The sequence below is a fragment of the Corvus moneduloides genome, chromosome 10 (assembly GCF_009650955.1).
Source record: "Corvus moneduloides isolate bCorMon1 chromosome 10, bCorMon1.pri, whole genome shotgun sequence".
In the NCBI taxonomy this organism is placed as follows: Eukaryota; Metazoa; Chordata; class Aves; order Passeriformes; family Corvidae; genus Corvus; species Corvus moneduloides.
Window position 1 is genome coordinate 27587110 of NC_045485.1, and position 17789 is coordinate 27604898.

A 17789-nucleotide genomic window follows, 5' to 3' on the forward strand; every position below is an offset into this window, starting at 1 on the left:
CAGTGTCCCTTATCTCAACCATCCCTTCTCCTCCAGCTCTGCTGCCAGCTTTGCGCTCTCTCACACGTGCCAGACACTTTGATCACCACTTGAGTGCTTTTTAGAAATTCATTGTTTACAGCAGCCTAATCCAATCCAGCAGGTTGCTCCATACAGCTTGATTTTTTCAAAGCTGTTGTACATTGCTGTGCATGAATTACATCTGACTCTGGGGTTCCCCAGCCTCTGCCACATAGGAAGATGTATGTCTCATTTAGCAACTTCTATCCACTCCATCTTCTTCACCAGGCATGTTACATACCTTCCACAGCTGTAACATCCTTCCTAACTGGAAACTGAACTAATCCCCAATCAGCTTTCAATTAGTTCTGAATTTCCCTATAAATCAGTGTTATCTCAGCCATTGTCTACCTCTCAGATTAAATGCTGTTGCATTAAAGGCTCTCCCCACACACATACGCTGTTAAAAGGATTAACTTTGCTCCTTTAGGAAAAGCAAATATAATAAATTCTTAGCTGCTGAAATAGCCACCACTTCAGTAACTGCTTAGATGAACATACAGGAGGCTGGAAATGTTCCTCTCAACCTGCTGACACAGCGTGACAATTAACAGAGGGGCCTGAGCTAAACACTGGGAGAAGAGGGTCTGTAAACCAGCTGTGACCTTCCACCAGGCAGGTGCCCACTGAAATCTGTGCTCCCAAACCTCGGATGTGTCAGGGAGGAATTCAGGACAAAACTCTCCATCCATCTCAGTCCTCCCTCTTCCTTTTGAATCACACCAGCACAGCTAACACAGAGGTCCCAAGGACTCCCCACACTGACTGCATCCAGCTCTGGATTTACAGAGCAGTGTGGCAGTGAGAAACTAAGAAAATGCTGAAGAACAGAAATTCCTTTTATTTTCTGATTTCTGCTTGTGATTGAGGCTCATCCAACGCTGTGCACACACACTGGCAGCACACGAAGTTCAGTGCTGAGAGCCTGTGTGTTAGGGTGGGTGTAACCACAAAATGGGATGAGTTGGTCCTTAAATAAAGGGTGTGCCAAAGGTTTCTGAGGAGTCTTAATCATCTGTTTTTCAGCTGCTGCTTCTTAGGTAGGTAAAAGGGAGCCAAAGGTACCAAACTGTAGCAAAGAAGTGAAGGTGACTGCAAGGACAGAACACCTGCTTGATCCACTTAGGGGAAAAAAGTCCCTGAATTCTAACACTTGGGATTTTGCACATTTCTCTACACAGTTTTAGATCACTGCCTCCAGACGGAGTAAAAATTGTAACAGTTAAAACGCCTCAAAGTTTAGGTCTCTGCTTTTTAAGGCTCAAAGAAATCACCAAAGCAGTATTTTGTTTTGCATGTGACCAAACAGAGCCATGTTTGGAGAGCACATCTCCCTTGGCAGGAAGCCCGGAGTACAGGGAGGGACCACAGCATGCCATGGAGCCCCTTCACTGGGCTCCCCAGCTTCCTTTAGTGCAGCCAAGAGATTTATGGAACTCAGCAAAGTTTACCAGCATATTCAACGCAGCAGTCACCATTTTTCCAAACCTGATTTTCCTCCCAACCCACTGAGAATGTGCTGGTTCTGCCCTGAGCAAAACCCTTGCTGTTACCTGACACAGCAGCCGTACAGGACAGCAAACACGTGCACCATTCCCACCTCACCTGTGCTCACTCCAGCCCATCACACCATGAGGCAGCAGCAGGGCTCTCCCTTCCTGCAGACAAATGCTCCCTTGCATGGCTTGTCCTCACTCCAGACAACCTAGAAACTGAAAACTGGCATGAGACCTTCAGCCTGTTAGCAGAAATGACTCTTGTCCCGGGTTCCCACAGGCCAGTTCCACACAGGAAGTACTGACACTTGTCCTAAACATCTCTACAGGTTGTTGGGTTCCTGAAAATGGAACTACAGGGCACTCAGCAGTTGAGTTTTATAGGAAATCACTTCTTTGGGTACATGAATTTTTTATTTTACTTGTGTTTCAGAAAAAGGAAGTATTTTATACCCTCACCTAACACATGCATCCTCCAGTCTTTGGACTGCCTCTCCTCAGGGGTACTGCATAATTCCTTAGTGCCCAGAGACAAACTGCTCTTCAGAGACATCCTGACCCTTGGCACAGCTACACACATCCCTCCATACAGGCTCCCACCGTTCTGAGCACTGAGAAAACTCTCATAAGACACAGCAGTGCTTCAATTAATTAGAAATGCAAACCAACTATTTGCATGGTGAACAAGAGCTGGGCAGACAAGTCAAGCAGCCAGGGTATGACCCACAGGATGGCACACACACAGAGCCAGCAGGGCATAGGGCAGGACTGAAGGCACCAGGACAGACCTGAGCCTACAGACAGGATCAGCCAGCCAAGGCCTGGAACTACAGGTTCCCTATCAGCACACTGTGAGCAACTTGAGGATAGAGGGAAAAAGAACTGAGCTTTTAAAGTCAGGTCTTAATTAGATACTTTCCTCCTTCCTTTCCTGTTAGTGACAGGCATCACACAGTGACTGGAGTAATCCACATCAGGAAAGGGGAAATGTCAGCTCTTCCAAGACTCTTCTCCTGACAAAAGCACCTTCACATCTGCAGCTGTAGGGCTGGAGGATCCTCCCCGTGTTGCAAGCTCTGATCTTGCTGACTCTTTTCTGCTTAAAAAACAGAAACAGCCAGTCCTGTGCATTACCCAGGTGATGAATCTGCTTTAACATAACCTTGCAGTTCACATTGCTAAATATGGCAGTGAAGACGTTTTAGAATGAAGCAAGGCAGTAATTGCTGTAATAACGTTGTTCAGGCTCTTATGAAATCCAAGAGTTGCTCTCTAATCATCAAAACACAAAAAGGGATATCCAGCCTTTAAAATAATGTGAACAATAGTGAAGTTACAAGTTACCTTCAGCTTTTCTTTACATCAGACTTTCACATTTCTTCCCTGCTGTTTTTACGACAAGCTCCCCACGTTTCAGTGTTTCATGTGTCAGCTCGTCCTGACCTGCTCCAGCCTGGGAGCAGCCAACAACACGTCTGCGTTGGAGCCTGCTCGGGGATGCCAGGGCACTGGGTTCTAACCCATCGTGTTTTACTGGTACACCAAAATACAGAGATTTTTTTAAAAAGTTGATGTGCCTTTGCACCATATTCAAAAAATAAACAAACTAAAACCCCATTCTGGTCCAGCTTTTATTTATTATTTGACCATTACTAACACACTGGTTTTGGTGTGTGCACTCTACTCCCAGAGTGCCAAATCCTAAACACCTGGGTCTCTGTAAGCAATTAAATTACATTTTTCAAACATTTCAGTTTCCACTTTCAATTTCTTCTCTTTCCCCACAGCACACGCTGCTGCACTGGTCCTCAGACCCCAGCCTGAGAAACCACCAGCACCGGCAGCATTGAAAAACAGCAGCACAAATGTAGGCATCACGTGCTGCTGTGCCGTGTCTGGACCACAGGCCTGAGACCACAGGAGCATTCCCGGGAGTCCAGCTGTGCCCCTGACAGGGATGCAGGAACTCTGCTCTGCAGCCAGGACACAGCACTGGGTCTGGAGCACCTGGCTCTGGAGCATGCACCTCATGCAGGGCAAAGTCGAGCGTGGAGGGGATTGTTCCAGGAGGGTATGAACCCCCTACACACCCTCTGACTTTTGTTCCCCTATCTCCAACAGGCAGCTGCCAAACCCTGGAGCATGAGGGACAGCTGAAAGGAGGTGAAATGGAGGCTGGCACACACCGCCCTGCACAGCCATGTGCAAGGTGTGAGCAAGGCATGGGCTTCATCAGGTCTCCTCTCCCTATCTGCAAGGAAAGGCTTCTCCATCCTCAGGGGGTGCCATGTGCCTGCAACAGAGACCATCTGTTGGTCTGGGTCTACTGTCAGGATATCCAGCTCCTGGGATGAGTTTGGCAGCCTGTGACAATAAAGCTGAAAATACAACAGAGTGAAGCTGTGTTCCTACAGCTCCATCTGCATGGGTTTGCTTTGCCTTGCAAAAGCTGCTCTTCAAAGGCGAGCTGTGCCAGCAGTCTCCTGTGATCAGGGACTGTGCCTGATTCAAGGGAGAGGTCCTGAGGCAAGAGGAAATTTTACAGTCTGCCCACAAGGAGAAATGTGGGATTTAGCACAGGGTTCCCTGGACAGAGGCCAGAGGAAGCTGCTCAGTCTGGGGGCAGCAGGTGGGTCCTGCTCTGGCTTGGCCCCTCACAGGCTCCGTGCAGCTGACAGGGCTCCTGTGCAGAGGGGTGTCCAGTCTCAGCAGAGGGGGACTAGGGCTCAGCCCCTCAGATACTTGAGACAAAAAACCCAAACGTGTACAGAACAGTCCAAGCAGAACAGACAGAAAAAGGCCTTGGCAGCCACTGCTCTCAGAGCACTGAGATTATTTTTCTTTTTTCCCTGAATTTTTAATGAGGGAGATGGGGATTTCCTTTTTTTAAAGAAGGCAGCAGAAATGGGATATGACCCACTTCATCCTCCAGTGACATGAAGCAGAACTTTGTCCCAATAGAACAGTCCCAATATAATATGTCCCAGTTTTGTCCCATGATTATTTCAGTGCTCTAAAGGCACTAAATAGTCTGACATATGTAAACATATGTACAGGCAGGACCACTGAGGGCAGGGCTGTGAGAGGCAGTGGGCTCAGTCGGTCCTAAGGAGCACCATGGCAGGAACAGACACTCGGGTCATTTTAGCTGCAATACTGAGGGACAGACTAGTGTTCTACTTTCATTCTACACATTATTTAGAAGGGAGGATCTGTTCAAAGCACAACACTAAAGATAATCTAAATATAATCAAATTAATAATTGACAAGATGATCTGATTAGCAGATATTCTCATCTATCCAGCACGAGATTCTTCAGGAGCACATGAAATCCACATCCACCCTGCAGACGCGGTATGCCCCGGGAGGCAGAGGCAGGGCAGCAGCGCTGCCTTCCCCGCACGAACCCACCTCCCAGGTGAATCACCGTCTGCGTCCTGGGCGCCCCAGCTGCTCCGGAGCCAGGAAGTGAGCGGGAGCGCGCTCTCCTACCCTGGCATGTGAGTCATTCCCAGGAATGAGAAAGCCAGTTGCTCCAGTTGCTCCTGGCCAGGGGAATTTTGACTCTCTGATCAGGTATCACAAAAAAAAGCCATCAGAAGCCCAAAAATCTTACTGCCAGACATGGTTTGTTCAGCTACCCTCTCCCAGGAAATACTCTCCTGCCTACTGTAGTTTCAAGATGCGTTTTGGAGGAGTCTGAGGCACTTCTGGGATGCAGCTCCGAGACAAGCGGAAGGCGACGATGGTGACAGGTAAGTGAGCTCTGACCATCGGAAAAGCGCTTGATAAGTTGTTCAGTGAATCTGCTAGCACTTTCTCACCCTTGAGTGAAAAGACAGGAATTAAGATATAGCTGCTGAAAACCAGACTTGGAACCATAAACTGAATGTCAGATCAATTAAAAGCGTCAAGTTCTCAAAATAGCATGCCTTTACCAACCTTTTATTCATTCATACATAGTATTCATGGTGGCAAAAAACCCCTGGTTTCTACTAATCTTTCCTTCTAAGATACAACTCGAAGTGCAGGTGGGTCCATTGTTTCAATAACTCACTTCCTGACAGAGCTAAACTCATAGAAAGTAAGATTCAGTAACTACAAGATCTGATTTTGCTTTAAAAGGGTCTGTACTATATTCCCTTTCACCTCTTTCAGCATAGGAAAGCAAACTTGAGCTCTCTTCACCATATTAACAGAATAAATGTTCTCTTCCTTCGTACTTCATTCAAGTCATGTTAAAACTTGTCAGGTTCACTGGAAAAACCACATAGCTCTGAATGAGCAGACTAGATCTGATGAGTCTCACGGCCTGGGAAATATCTGAGCTGCTTGCAAAAGCCTCTGTCTTTTAAGGAGATTTCATATTGAAAAGGTTGTTCTTGGTTACAGAGCACTGGGAGCAGCAGCATGATTCAAGGGTTTGTTAAAAAATTACTTGTTTGTGCGCTGTAGGGCCTGCAGCCACTTTCCTTCTGTGCGCTCCATCTGGAAATTGGGAGTATTTCACACTTCTTTCCATCTTTTTAAAGAATTCTGCAGCTCTCTTTAGAAAAGGAAACCAGGAAACTCAGGCAACCTTTGGCTGATGTTGCTGATTCACTCCCAGCCACTGGTCCTAAGCACAGAACCCACCAGTACTTTTTTTAGGAGAAGCTTCCCCTCCTCTCCCTTCTGTGGGTGGGTCTGCAGCCCTGGGGCACCAGACAGAGCCTCTCCTGCCACCCCTCTCCATGGGACATCCCCCCTCACAGAGGAACTGCAGGAGGGGCAGTTCTTGCAGGAGGGGGGAGAGAGGCTGGAGGGTGTGTGGGGACCTCACACACAGAAACTGTGTGTTTGCATTAGAGGGGTGGGAGAGAAAACCAGCAAATTTTCAGCAGCATCAGCCGTGAGCCTTCCTCCCTCCCCACCTGCAAAGGGCTGCCTGTCCCAGCTCAGCCCAGTGTCTCACCCTCGGCTCCCTCCCAGGCTGACAGAGCCCCTGCGGGGCAGGGAGGGAGCGGGGAGACCAGCTCACCCAGCACCTGCACCCCACAGCCCGTCATGTGCCGGCACGCACCCGCACCAGGGGCTGGGGCCCCAGAGCCCCGGGACACTGGGGAGTCGCCTGGCCCCAGGGATCCCGGGAGTGTGGCAGAGCTCTTTGATCCAGTGAGCACCAGAAGCAGCCAGGCAAACCCCCTGTGGTACGACTAGAGCGTTAAATTCAAACTGTGCAGGATTTATAATGGTTTGGAACTGAGTGAAAACGCACCTGACACACACCATGAGCTCCAGAGCCACTGCACAGCTGTCAGCTCCCCAGGAACCCAGGCTGCAGCAGACACCAACCCCAGGGCTGCCAAGAAAACTCCAGAGGAAGGAGGCAAGATTCATTCCTACATTTCAGCAGTCTTAACCCTTTCCAACATCTTAAATAAATTAAAACATTGCACTGTCGATTATCAGAAGTTGGCTTTCCACATCTGACCAACAGTGAACCTCACGCGAGGTACTGCAGCAACCACTGCTTCTGGTTCTTCCTCAAGAAAATGTCAGTGACATGCCAAAGGGACAGCTGATGCTGAGCAGCATAAACTGGACTTCTATCAGCTTCTATCACCCTCACTGTGGCAGCTGGTGCCACCCCTGTAAAAGGAGCCCAGAGCTGGGTGGCAGGAGGAGCAGCAGCTCTCGCAGCTGGCGCCTGACGCCCTGCCCAGGGCCAGCAGCCCATCCATTCCGAGAGGGGGCAGGGAACCCTCTGGGCTGTGCATGAAAGAAAGGCATTGCACCAGGCTGGACTTCTCCCAGTCGCACTCTAAAATCCCCAGGTCCTTCTCCTTCCTCTTTCAAGCAGTGGTGCTGCTGAGAGTAGCACGCAGAGCACTGTCCGGCAGCAGGATGTCCCGGACCACAGAGAAACCAGCTGACACAGGCACATGAGGATTTCCTGGTGCTTCTGTGATGTGAATTAGGGTTGCATTCAAAAAAAAACAATAGAAATTGCTTCAGCACAAAGAAAAATGCCTGAAAGGTAGACTGGAATTACTGGAGGATTTAAATGGCACTGGCGACATGCATGTACTAATAATTATTTTGACTTCCCAACATATTTTCTCACAGTGGCCCCAAGGGATGTGATAGAGGGACAGCAGACACAGGTCCAACAGATGAAGGTGCAGTGCTGCCAGTCACACACCTGCATTTTTGTGTTTGTGCCCCAGACATCTTGATTCTTTTTAAAGTGTCGTTTTGAAATTTTTACTTAATGTTTTTCACAGCACAGTACAAGTAATCAAGCCTAAAAGCTGGTATTTTCAGTAAAAACCTCCAACTCAAGCCTGGCCACCCCAGCCACGGCCTTTGCTGGTGGGTGCAGAGCGTGGCAGCCGTGTCACCCGTGGCATGGCCCAGGCACGTGGCTCGGCCAGCGTGGCACCGCGCTCTGGGCAGCGCCAAGGACCCGCCCGCTCGCGGCGCAGGAGCTGTGGGACCCTCACCACAGGGCCCCACCGAGGCTGTGCACGGGGGCTGCACCTCACGTGGTGTATTCTTGGTGGGGGCCCAAGGAAAGCCTCTCCACAGGGCTGCAGCACAGCTACCACTGCCAGCAGCTTTGTGCGACCACAACCAACCAGCAGCAGCATCTTCTAGAAAGAAGCAAAGGAAACATTCCAGAGTTCCTTTACTCCTTCCTAATTAGAGGCTGCCTTACTGAGAAAACATTCATTATCCCAGCTCTGCCCAAGCACTGTGTTGAGCTTTCTTTTTTTTTCCTCAAAAAAAAGCAGCCAGCAATTGCAGCCCAGCTTCTCCTGCACCAAGAGCAGCTGCTCACCTCCTGCCCAGCTGATACCAGTTCTGCTGGCAGATGTCTCAACTTCTCATGCAAAAACCACTGCAGTCCACAGGAGCTGTGGAGCTGTACCGTGCCACAACACTCCTTCCCCACCTCTTTAGAGGTGGCAGTGAGGTGCTGGCCCCCTCTGAGCCCCTCCTGCACACAGCACCACAGCCCAGCACACCTGACCAGAGCCACAATGACCACTGAAGGTACACCCCTGCCTTTGGGCCACGGACAGTGCATGTGCTGGTCATTAATGCAGCAAAGAACTGGGAAGCACTCCTCCAGCGTCACCTGGGAACTACAGTGCCTATGCAACAGGAAAGGGAATTCATGCAGCTTTAGGTTCTGCAAATAAGCTTAAAAAACAGTCTTACTGTAACAATTAACAACAGTTACTAGACCTTGCAAACTCTGCATAGAAAATCCAATTCCAAGCAGGTAATATAATCCATGAACTTTTAGCAAGGAACAATTCAAAAGACAGAAAAAAAAGAACTTGATAGCTCGGGCAACATCTCATGTCAGAACTGTCTCACACAGAGGACCATTAGGGTTCATAATAATTCACATGAAATGAGAAAAAAATTAATGGCTACATTTGGACAAAATATTCCAAAAGTGGCTTTGAGAAAGTTAGATTTGTCCAAGTACTTTTACTATTTCTTTTCAAAGTGAGGAAATCATGTTATCTTAAGGGCATATTCCCCCAAAATGAGAATTTTGCATACTAGATGGTATTATCAAATGCTTACTCCAGCATCTTGCTACTCCCAACAAGTTACAGGTGCAAACAGACTGTGAGATTTCAGCTGCAGCACAGGTGAAGACTCAGCACATTTAGGTGGTTGCCCTGACGCCAGGTACATCCAGCCCAGGCACTGGAGCCACGCGTGGCACTTCCAGCTGCCACAGGCGGAGGACAGAGGAAGACTGAGCCACACCATCAGTCAGTGCCTGTATGTGGGGGCTCTGCAGGGTACAGGTGCCTTTTCTCCTGGGCAGAGCAAGGGTGGGGACATAGGTCCCTGCCAGCAGCATGTCCCAGCACAGAGCCAAGGGAGGGCTGCTCCTGTGTGCATCCCAACATGGGTGTCAGCTGAGGGCCCGGGCAGGTGTGAGCCCTGACCACTGCCCTTCCTGTCTCTCCTGAATGGATAGGACAGGGCAGGGACAGGACAGGATCCTGGAGACAGCAGCCGAAGGCAGAGGGAAGCCAGTTTGCACAGCAGCTTCCCGGGGCAGGATGCTGCACTGCTCTGAGACATGTGAGAGGAAAGCTAGGCTGGAAATGAGGGGAAGTTCAAGGAGGAACCTGAAAACACAGAAGGAGGTCTTGTGCCAGAAGCTGGAGCAGACAAGCAGCTTTCTGAGCAGAGGCAGGTTCCTATTTCTGGCTAGGACGAAGAAGACAGGCACCGTAAGCCACAGCTGGGGACAGTTACACCCCAGTCCTTCCTTTCAGCCTCTCTGCAGTGTGGCTGGTTGAGCAGGGCAGCGTTCCTGGCCCAGGGAACCAGCCCATGCTGGCCCCACTCCCAGGACAGAGGGCACAGGGGGCACGGGGACCCCAGGGCTGCTCTCGCCCTCTCCCAGCTGAGGGAAGTGACAGTGGGGTGGGTGCTGGGCACCCCCCGTGCTCAGCAGCAGCAGGAGGTGCTCGGGGGCTCCAGCACTGCTCAGAGCACGGGGGGACCCCAGGAGCTCCCACCCCACCCCAGTCAGGGCCAGGACCAGGACGTACTGGCTACAAAAACACCAAAACCATTACAGTGTGCAAAGCACAAGAGAGCAAGCAGGGCAACTTACTGAAGTAGGCAGCAATTCAAACAGGAATTTCAGGTTATTCCACTGTGCATTACCAGCACATTAACATATACCTTCACCAAAAGGGAGATGGACCATTTTTGACAGAGGCCTCCAAGGAAGGGAAAGGTGGCAGTGCCCTAGCTGCTGGGACTGGGCTTGTAGTGAACAAGAGAAAGCACTAAGAAGGATAAAGAGATGCAGGCAGGGAAAACCAGAACATGGAGGCTTGCTCAGGGAGCACGTGCCGGGAGCAGGCTCAGGGGACACGGGACAGTGTGGGGCTGACACAGAGAGCAGTGACAGAGGCTCCATGCCTGCCTGCAGCAGCTGTGTGCACACGTGCTCTTACCCTGCACCAATGCTTCTTCCCCCTAAATCTTTACAGTCATCTCTGTGATTTGGTTCTGAAGGGCAACAGAAAAGAACAGCATTGCAGCCAGCCAGCAGCAGCTTTAATATCTGCCTCACATGTCTATTGCTGCATTAACCCCATCATTTACCCAAGCTTACGGTGATGAATGCAGAGGGACTGGCAAGAAGGCACATACCAACAAGTTATGTGCTCAAATAAAAACCATTACTTAAGACTCTGCAGCCCCATGACCTAGAACAGCTGGTCTAGGTCACAAAGAGAGTTTGCAATTCTAAAAAGTTTTAAATAAATTGAAAAAAGATTAGATTTGAGGACATACCATTTCTTTAAACAGGAAGGCAACTTAAAGCCTTAGTCACTAGAAAAACTCTGCAGTCATTCCCTACCCACCTGACACGAAAGGTTGCCATGCAGCCTGTTATTTCATTTCTTCTCTGAGGTTACATCAGTCATGGACATAAACCAGTCTGTCCACATGAGCAGCAAGAGATTATCTCATCAACCACCAACAAAGTGCAGAAGCTACAAGAAGTAAAATGTATTCTGGTTCACAAAGCTGCCTGGATAAAGGAGCAGCTTCTAGTGCATCTCCAAAGCCATCCAAGCAGAATATATTTGTATAGTTGCTTAGGATGAAATTGGTGAGGAAAGTGTCCAAAGAACTGGACAGGGAGAGGAAAGGCAGCCCTGCTGAGCACAAAAATACTATATTCAAACAAGTAAAAAATCCACAATTAGAGTACACAGTGAGCATTTACAAAATATCCTGAAACACTCTTTAAAGAGAAGACAGTCTTCATTGCCTACTGCAACAGAACACATGAAAAAGAGTGAATTCTCCATAGAGCATGTTTGTTCCTACTCCTGGAGTCTGCAATATAACAGTCTTTGTCGGCAAGAACGAAGCTACTGGAGCACAGATACCCCAACTCTACAGGCAGGCCTTGCTCACGTACCCCAGCATGTAAACAACAAAGCCACACTGCTCCGAGTGCTCTGCCCACCACAGCACCCCTCAGCCTGACAGACTTTGGCAGGAAACTATGGAAACACCTTTGGCCCACTGAGTCTGAGCAGACCATCGCTGTGCATCCCACCCTCTATCACACACCCAGCTCTGTGCAGCAGGACCATCACACCAGCACTTTTCTGCAGCTCTGCACAGACCTGCCTGGTGAAGTCTTTAGAGCTTTGAGCTACAGCAACACCAGGGAGAGCCTTTGGTGTGTAAGGACAAGCAGTCACAAGTGTTGCCTCTCTCCTCCACCCTGCAGACACCAGAGCCTCTGCTGAGCTCAGGTGTGCTGGCAGGGCATGGGGCCCTGCTCACGAAGCCCAGCTGGCACAGGTTACACTGGTGAAGAATTTGCTGCTTTGTTCTTCCAACCCACAGTTTGTTGAGATAATTTTGGAACATATTTTAACATTAAAACCATCAGGAATAAGAAGACACGGAGATATCCAAGTAAAGACTCAGTCCTGGTTGGCCTGCACAACTGCACACAGGTCCCACAGTGGCTTCGCAGTGGCCTGGATGTCCCTGGGCAATCCGAGCGTGGTCACACCTTCCCTGACCAGGGGACACATGTGGCAGGGCTCCACCACGGCCGCTGCCCCGGGCAGAATTCAGCGGGGCTGTGTGGGATTCACCGCAAGAACGGCTTTCCAGGCTCAGAGCCGGGACCGTGCAGCTCCTGCCACCCACGCAGCGCTCCCGAGCCGCGCCAAAGGGAGAAGGGAGAAGGGAGAAGGGAGAAGGGAGAAGGGAGAAGGGAGAAGGGAGAAGGGAGAAGGGAGAAGGGAGAAGGGAGAAGGGATGCTCCGCCAGCACGGGCTCTGCAGGCACCGGGGACCGGGAAAGGCACCTGAGCAAGAGCGCAGGGCAAGCACGGGAGCAGCGGGGAGCCCGGCAACCCCCACGGGGCACAGACAGCCCAGCACAGACTGACTGGGGACTGCAGGCGCTCCCTGGGGCGGAGAGAACACTCCTGTCCGGGCAGAGCCTCCTGCTGCAGCGGTGGAGCCGCGTCTGGCCCCTGTGACTGCAGTCCGACCTCCGCAGCACTTTGCACTGTAAAGCCACGGGCTAAATCCCAGGATTCAGGCTGACAGCCAGTGGATTCACGTAACAGTACCCAGGAAACAAGACACTGCTCACAAGAAGGAAGGAAACTGGATTTTGATCTGTACTGAAGAGGGTTTGTTGGGGATGGCCCATCCCTGCCGGTAGCAAATGCAGATGGGAACGTGACCAGTGCCGGGGAGCGGCCGGAGGATGGCAACTCCCTCTGGCCAGAGATCCCTGTCACAGGGAGCTTCCCCACCAGCACCAGAAAACAGCCACCTGACGTCAAACAAGGCACAGAACCTCTGCAGAGTGTCGGGGCTGTCTGTGCAGGAATCACAGGCACTGACACTACCCGGTGCTGGATTTTTACAGTCTCTTGTGACAGCATCCACCTACGAGAACGGATGCAGAGGAGGAAAAAGAAAGGAGCCTTTTTTGACAGGACTTAGAGCAAATCCCTTTGGGACCAGAGCAACACCAGTACACGTGCAGTCCATTCCACACAGATCCGTCCCCAGCCCCAGGGAATCCTGCAGCATTTCCCAGGGTTACAGCAGGGGGACACAGGAGCCACCTCTTGCTCTGCCTCGAATCCCAGGCAACACAGCCAATACCTCATTGACTTCTCTGGACTCAGGATTCAGTAGAGCCTGAGAACAAGGAGTTTTCCAGGGACCGGGCATTATGCAGACTTAAAAGAAACTCTGAAAAGCAGGGAAATAAGCACCTTATTTACATAAGGAGTCAGATATGCATCTTTTCATAAAATCACGTATTCTTTTGATCTCCGTGCCTCCTGGGCGGAAAAGAGAGCTGCAAACCCTCAGCAACAGCAAAACATGATGGATTACTGCTGCCCAGACCCATAGAAAACAAAATACCTACAACACCCTTGACAGTCTTGTCACTGTCAGAGGAAATAGTGCCAGCCAAGAAGCCAGACGGATAAAAAGGTTAAAATATCCAAATTAAAGTTTTTACCAATTATTTCACACACCATTACTTGCTTTGGTGCCATCTAGTGCCACACAACGTGGCTCCTACATGGGCATGGCACCTAAAACAGGTTCTGATCTGCAAAAGGGCTGCAGGAATTCCATCCTCTCTTCATTCCCATGAGAGCAGTCACGTCTAGTGGGATTGGTGAGATCTGAACAATTTTGCCAGTTTTCCTATCAAAACTTGTAAGCAAAAATTGAACCACAGAAAAGTTACTGCATTTGCATACTGATAGAGGAAAGAACAATTTGGAGCACAGCCTTACAAACTGGTATTGGCAAAATCCCTTTGAACAATGGCAAACATTGTGATGCCATCATGGCATAAATGAGTTTCTGCATATTTCAGTATTCCTTGTGTGCCAGTTTCTATGAAAAAGGAACAGGAACTTGCCACTTCCACAATTTCCACCCCAGTTTGGGGAATACACTATGAAGTCATACACACATATCTCATAATTACAGATGAAACTTTTTTACTTCAAGAAGTCAGTAATGATTTTAAAAAAAAATCCACTCTTGGTGATCCATCACTGAAATGAGCAAGAAGAGGGCAATGAAGACCTGACCACAGAACCACCGTGCAGTACCCAGAGATCAGCCCGTAGCACACCTTAGCCAGCCCTTCACTGGGAATTCCAGAGGAAGCTCCTTTCACAAAGCTCCTCTCCATGCAGGGGACAAGAAGGTGGGCTCTCCTATTTTCCTTGGTTTTAATTTGGATTTTTTTTCCCCAGAACATCATCCTGGCACAGGCCCTGCTGCATCCCAGATCCACGGCTGCCAGTGGGACTCCTGAAGAGTATTTCAGCAGAAAACCTACAGCAACACAAAGGATGGGGTACAATTTGTCCTATGGAAAACTGCCAGGTAAAATAACAATGGAAATATAAGTGATTGATAAGTGTTTACTTTATTACTGTCAGTTCCTACCAACATTTGAAAGAAATAAGTCATTCCAGCACAGGCTGTCTGAGCACTGCCCAGCGCTACCCCACAGCCAGCCAGCCTGGTTTGCCTCACCCGGCAGGGCCAGAGCATAAACAACTTGAAACAAAATGTACTGTCATTTTGTGACAGAGTTTATAAGTTTTTCACAAACATTTACATATGAAATCTTAAAATCCCCCAGAGACTGTGATTTTCAAATACATTTAAGTAAACTAAGTTTAAACGAGCATTTTGATAGGCCTGAGGAGCCTCTCCAGAGCCCTGTCTCATGACAAACATCTCAGCTCACAAGTCGCATTCTGTCAAGAAAGCCAAGAGCTGGCAACCTGCTGTTCTGATTTATGGTTCACCCAAACAGCCTCCAGACTGCCCAGGGAGAGGACAGTTCTAAACTGGCCCGTTTGTAAAACACCAGTAACAAACTTCAACCTTTTGCTTTCCCTCATTCCCACAGAGAATCGCCTCAGCCCAGACAACAGCACCTCGCCCAACGCCAGCTCCCTCGGGAACTCTACACATGATGAGTTCACCACCATCGTCCTGCCCGTGCTTTACCTCGTCATCTTCCTGGCCAGCCTCCTGCTGAACGGCCTAGCAGTGTGGATCTTCTTCCACATCAGAAACAAAACCAGTTTTATATTTTACCTCAAGAACATTGTGGTTGCAGACCTGCTCATGACACTGACGTTCCCGTTCAAGATCATCCAGGACTCGCAGCTGGGACCGTGGCACTTCAACTCCTTCCTGTGCCGCTACACCACAGTCCTGTTCTACGCCAACATGTACACGACCATCGTGTTCCTCGGGCTCATCAGCATTGACCGCTACCTGAAGGTGGTGAAGCCCTTTGGAGACTCCAGAATGTACAGCATCACCTTCACCAAGATCCTGTCAGCCTGCGTGTGGGTGGTGATGGCGTTCCTGGCGCTGCCAAACCTGATCCTCACCAACGGCTACCCCACCAAGAGAAACATCAACGACTGCCTAAAGCTGAAGTCTCCCCTGGGAGTCAAGTGGCACTCGGCTGTCATCTACATCAACACCTGCATGTTTGTAGTGGTGCTGATAGTCCTAATAGGGTGTTACATTGCCATATCCAGGTACATCTATAAATCAAGCAAACAGTTCATTAGCTCATCCAGCCGAAAGAGGAAGCACAACCAGAGTATAAGGGTTGTCGTGGCTGTGTTTTTCACCTGCTTTTTGCCCTACCATTTGTGCCGAATACCCTTTACTTTTAGTCATCTGGACAAAATTTTAGATGACTCTGCACATAAAATCTTGTATTATTGTAAGGAAATGACACTGTTCCTGTCCGCATGCAATGTCTGTCTGGATCCAATCATTTATTTTTTCATGTGTCGATCATTCTCACGAAGGCTGTTCAGGAAATCCAACATGAGAACCAGGAGCGAGAGCATCAGGTCCCTCCAGAGCGTCAGGAGATCAGAGGTGCGCATCTACCACGAGTACACCGATGTCTGAAGGCACCCACAGAGACTCTGCTGACTTGTGAGAGTGCTTGTATATCATGTAAATAAAATGTCTCTTTAAGTATCTGACCACAGAAGCTCATTGAGGGATGTGCAGACATGTTCAGCTTTTCTGTGTCAGCTCACCAACATCCATCCCAAATTCCATCCCTGCAGGGATCAGGCTCACTCTGTGGGGCTTGGGGGCTGTTTTGGTAGGTCGGTTGGTTTAAAAACCAACTTAAGGCTGCCTCAGCTCAGAAAACAACCCTGAGCTCAGGAGGCTCCAGCCAGGATGGACCCTCAGGCCTCGGAGTGGGATGCATTGTGAGGAATCAGCTTCCCCAGGGTCCAGTGGATGCCAGCAGGTGCAGGGAAGGGGAGGAGGTGGCACAGGCTCCGTGGGGACCCTCGGTGTGCCTGGGGCAGCGCAGGGCTCTGGTGCCACATGGCACTGTGCCACTAGCCCAAGCGTCTCCGTGTTCCCTCACGGCACTTTGGCACCGGCAGCACCATCTCATGCAGTGTTTGTGCTGAATCCTCCCAACCCAGCAATGTTCACATGGACCCTTTTGTCCTGGACTCACTGGGGACTAAAACAGATTTGTTTAGAGCAAAAGCTGCTCAGAGCAAAAATAACCAACCTAATAAAGGCAGGTTGGCAGGAGCTGTCAGGCGGCCCGAGCAGTCTGCGCTCACAGCCAGCCCGGGATGCAACGCAGCTGCACAAGCAGGAGATGGCGACAGTCCCTCGGCCAGTGCCTCACACGCAGCAGGACCTTCCTTTTAATACACACACACAAAAAAAAGGGGGTTGACAAGAAAACCCTGAAAATGCAGCACTCAAATAACAAGATTAAGGTCTGTATGAGAACATCTTTGATAAATTTTTCCACTGAAAGAAGGGTTTCTTCTATTTTTTTTTTAACATTATTGGTTTAGGTTTAGATTTTGGTTTATGAATAATTAAGAAGTTGAAATGTAAGTACGATAATACCTGGATTAACACAAGTATTATAAAACCGCTTACATTGTTCAGGGGAGAACATTTCTGGAAAGGAAGACAGGATATTTTGGGTATTTATCTTACTTTAAATAAAAATACTTTACATGACTAAAATACCATAGATAAACCCTGTTTCCCAATCAGCTCTGTAAGAAAACTGTTGACACACACCAGACTAGTTCTGGGACCAAATCTACCATCTTGCACCCTAAGCAGTCTCCATGCACATACAAAACCATATTAAGAGAACCATTCTGGGGACTGGGTTGCATAGTTTAAATTCTCACAAGCACCAAATTAAATGGAATGATACTATTTAGGACTGGAAGATCAGTTCTGTATGCAGACATTCCTAACCAAAGACTGTCCTCTTAGGTCTTATATGGTTAAAGCAAATCAAGACTGAGTGCTTCTGGTCTCCCTTTTACAAGTGTAAATCACCAAGCGTTTATGGCTTGTTAAGTTGTGCCTGGTACTTGCTGTGTTAAATTCACAGTGACCTTTTTCCAGGTGGATTTCCACACAAGCCCAGCAAAGCCCAAAGAGCCACTTGAGTGGCAATATCCCTGTTTGTCCCTAGCCAGAGGACACTAAAGGCAGGTGAGGAGACAGCAGACCAGGCATGCAGGGCCGGGATTTGCCCTGGCACAGGGTGGAGCTGATGGCGCAGCGCAGGGGTGGCTGCAGACAGATGGGCACCTGCAGCCCTCAGTGCTGTGTGCCCTCC

At 49.4% G+C, this 17789-nt stretch overlaps 2 protein-coding genes across 2 annotated transcripts in view; one reads left to right on the forward strand and one right to left on the reverse strand.

Moving 5' to 3' along the window:
- Window positions 1–17789, reverse strand: part of MED12L (mediator complex subunit 12L) — a 102070-nt gene that overhangs the window by 36570 nt on the left and 47711 nt on the right. The window lies entirely within an intron of this gene.
- On the forward strand, window positions 4908–16146 carry GPR87 (G protein-coupled receptor 87). The gene is made up of 3 exons (XM_032119034.1): window positions 4908–5311; window positions 14371–14503; window positions 15039–16146. The coding sequence occupies exons 2-3, from the start codon at window positions 14470–14472 to the stop codon at window positions 16067–16069; spliced, it is 1065 nt and encodes a 354-aa protein (XP_031974925.1). The 5' UTR covers window positions 4908–5311; window positions 14371–14469; the 3' UTR covers window positions 16070–16146.

What these genes read in the sequence shown, in the direction of transcription:
- GPR87 (XM_032119034.1), top strand. Translation starts at nt 14,470, where the DNA reads ATGGGGTACAATTTGTCCTATGGAAAACTGCCAG. An exon ending in GTCCTATGGAAAACTGCCAG is followed by an intron (nt 14,504 to 15,038) that starts GTAAAATAACAA and finishes TCATTCCCACAG; the next exon opens with AGAATCGCCTCAGCCCAGAC.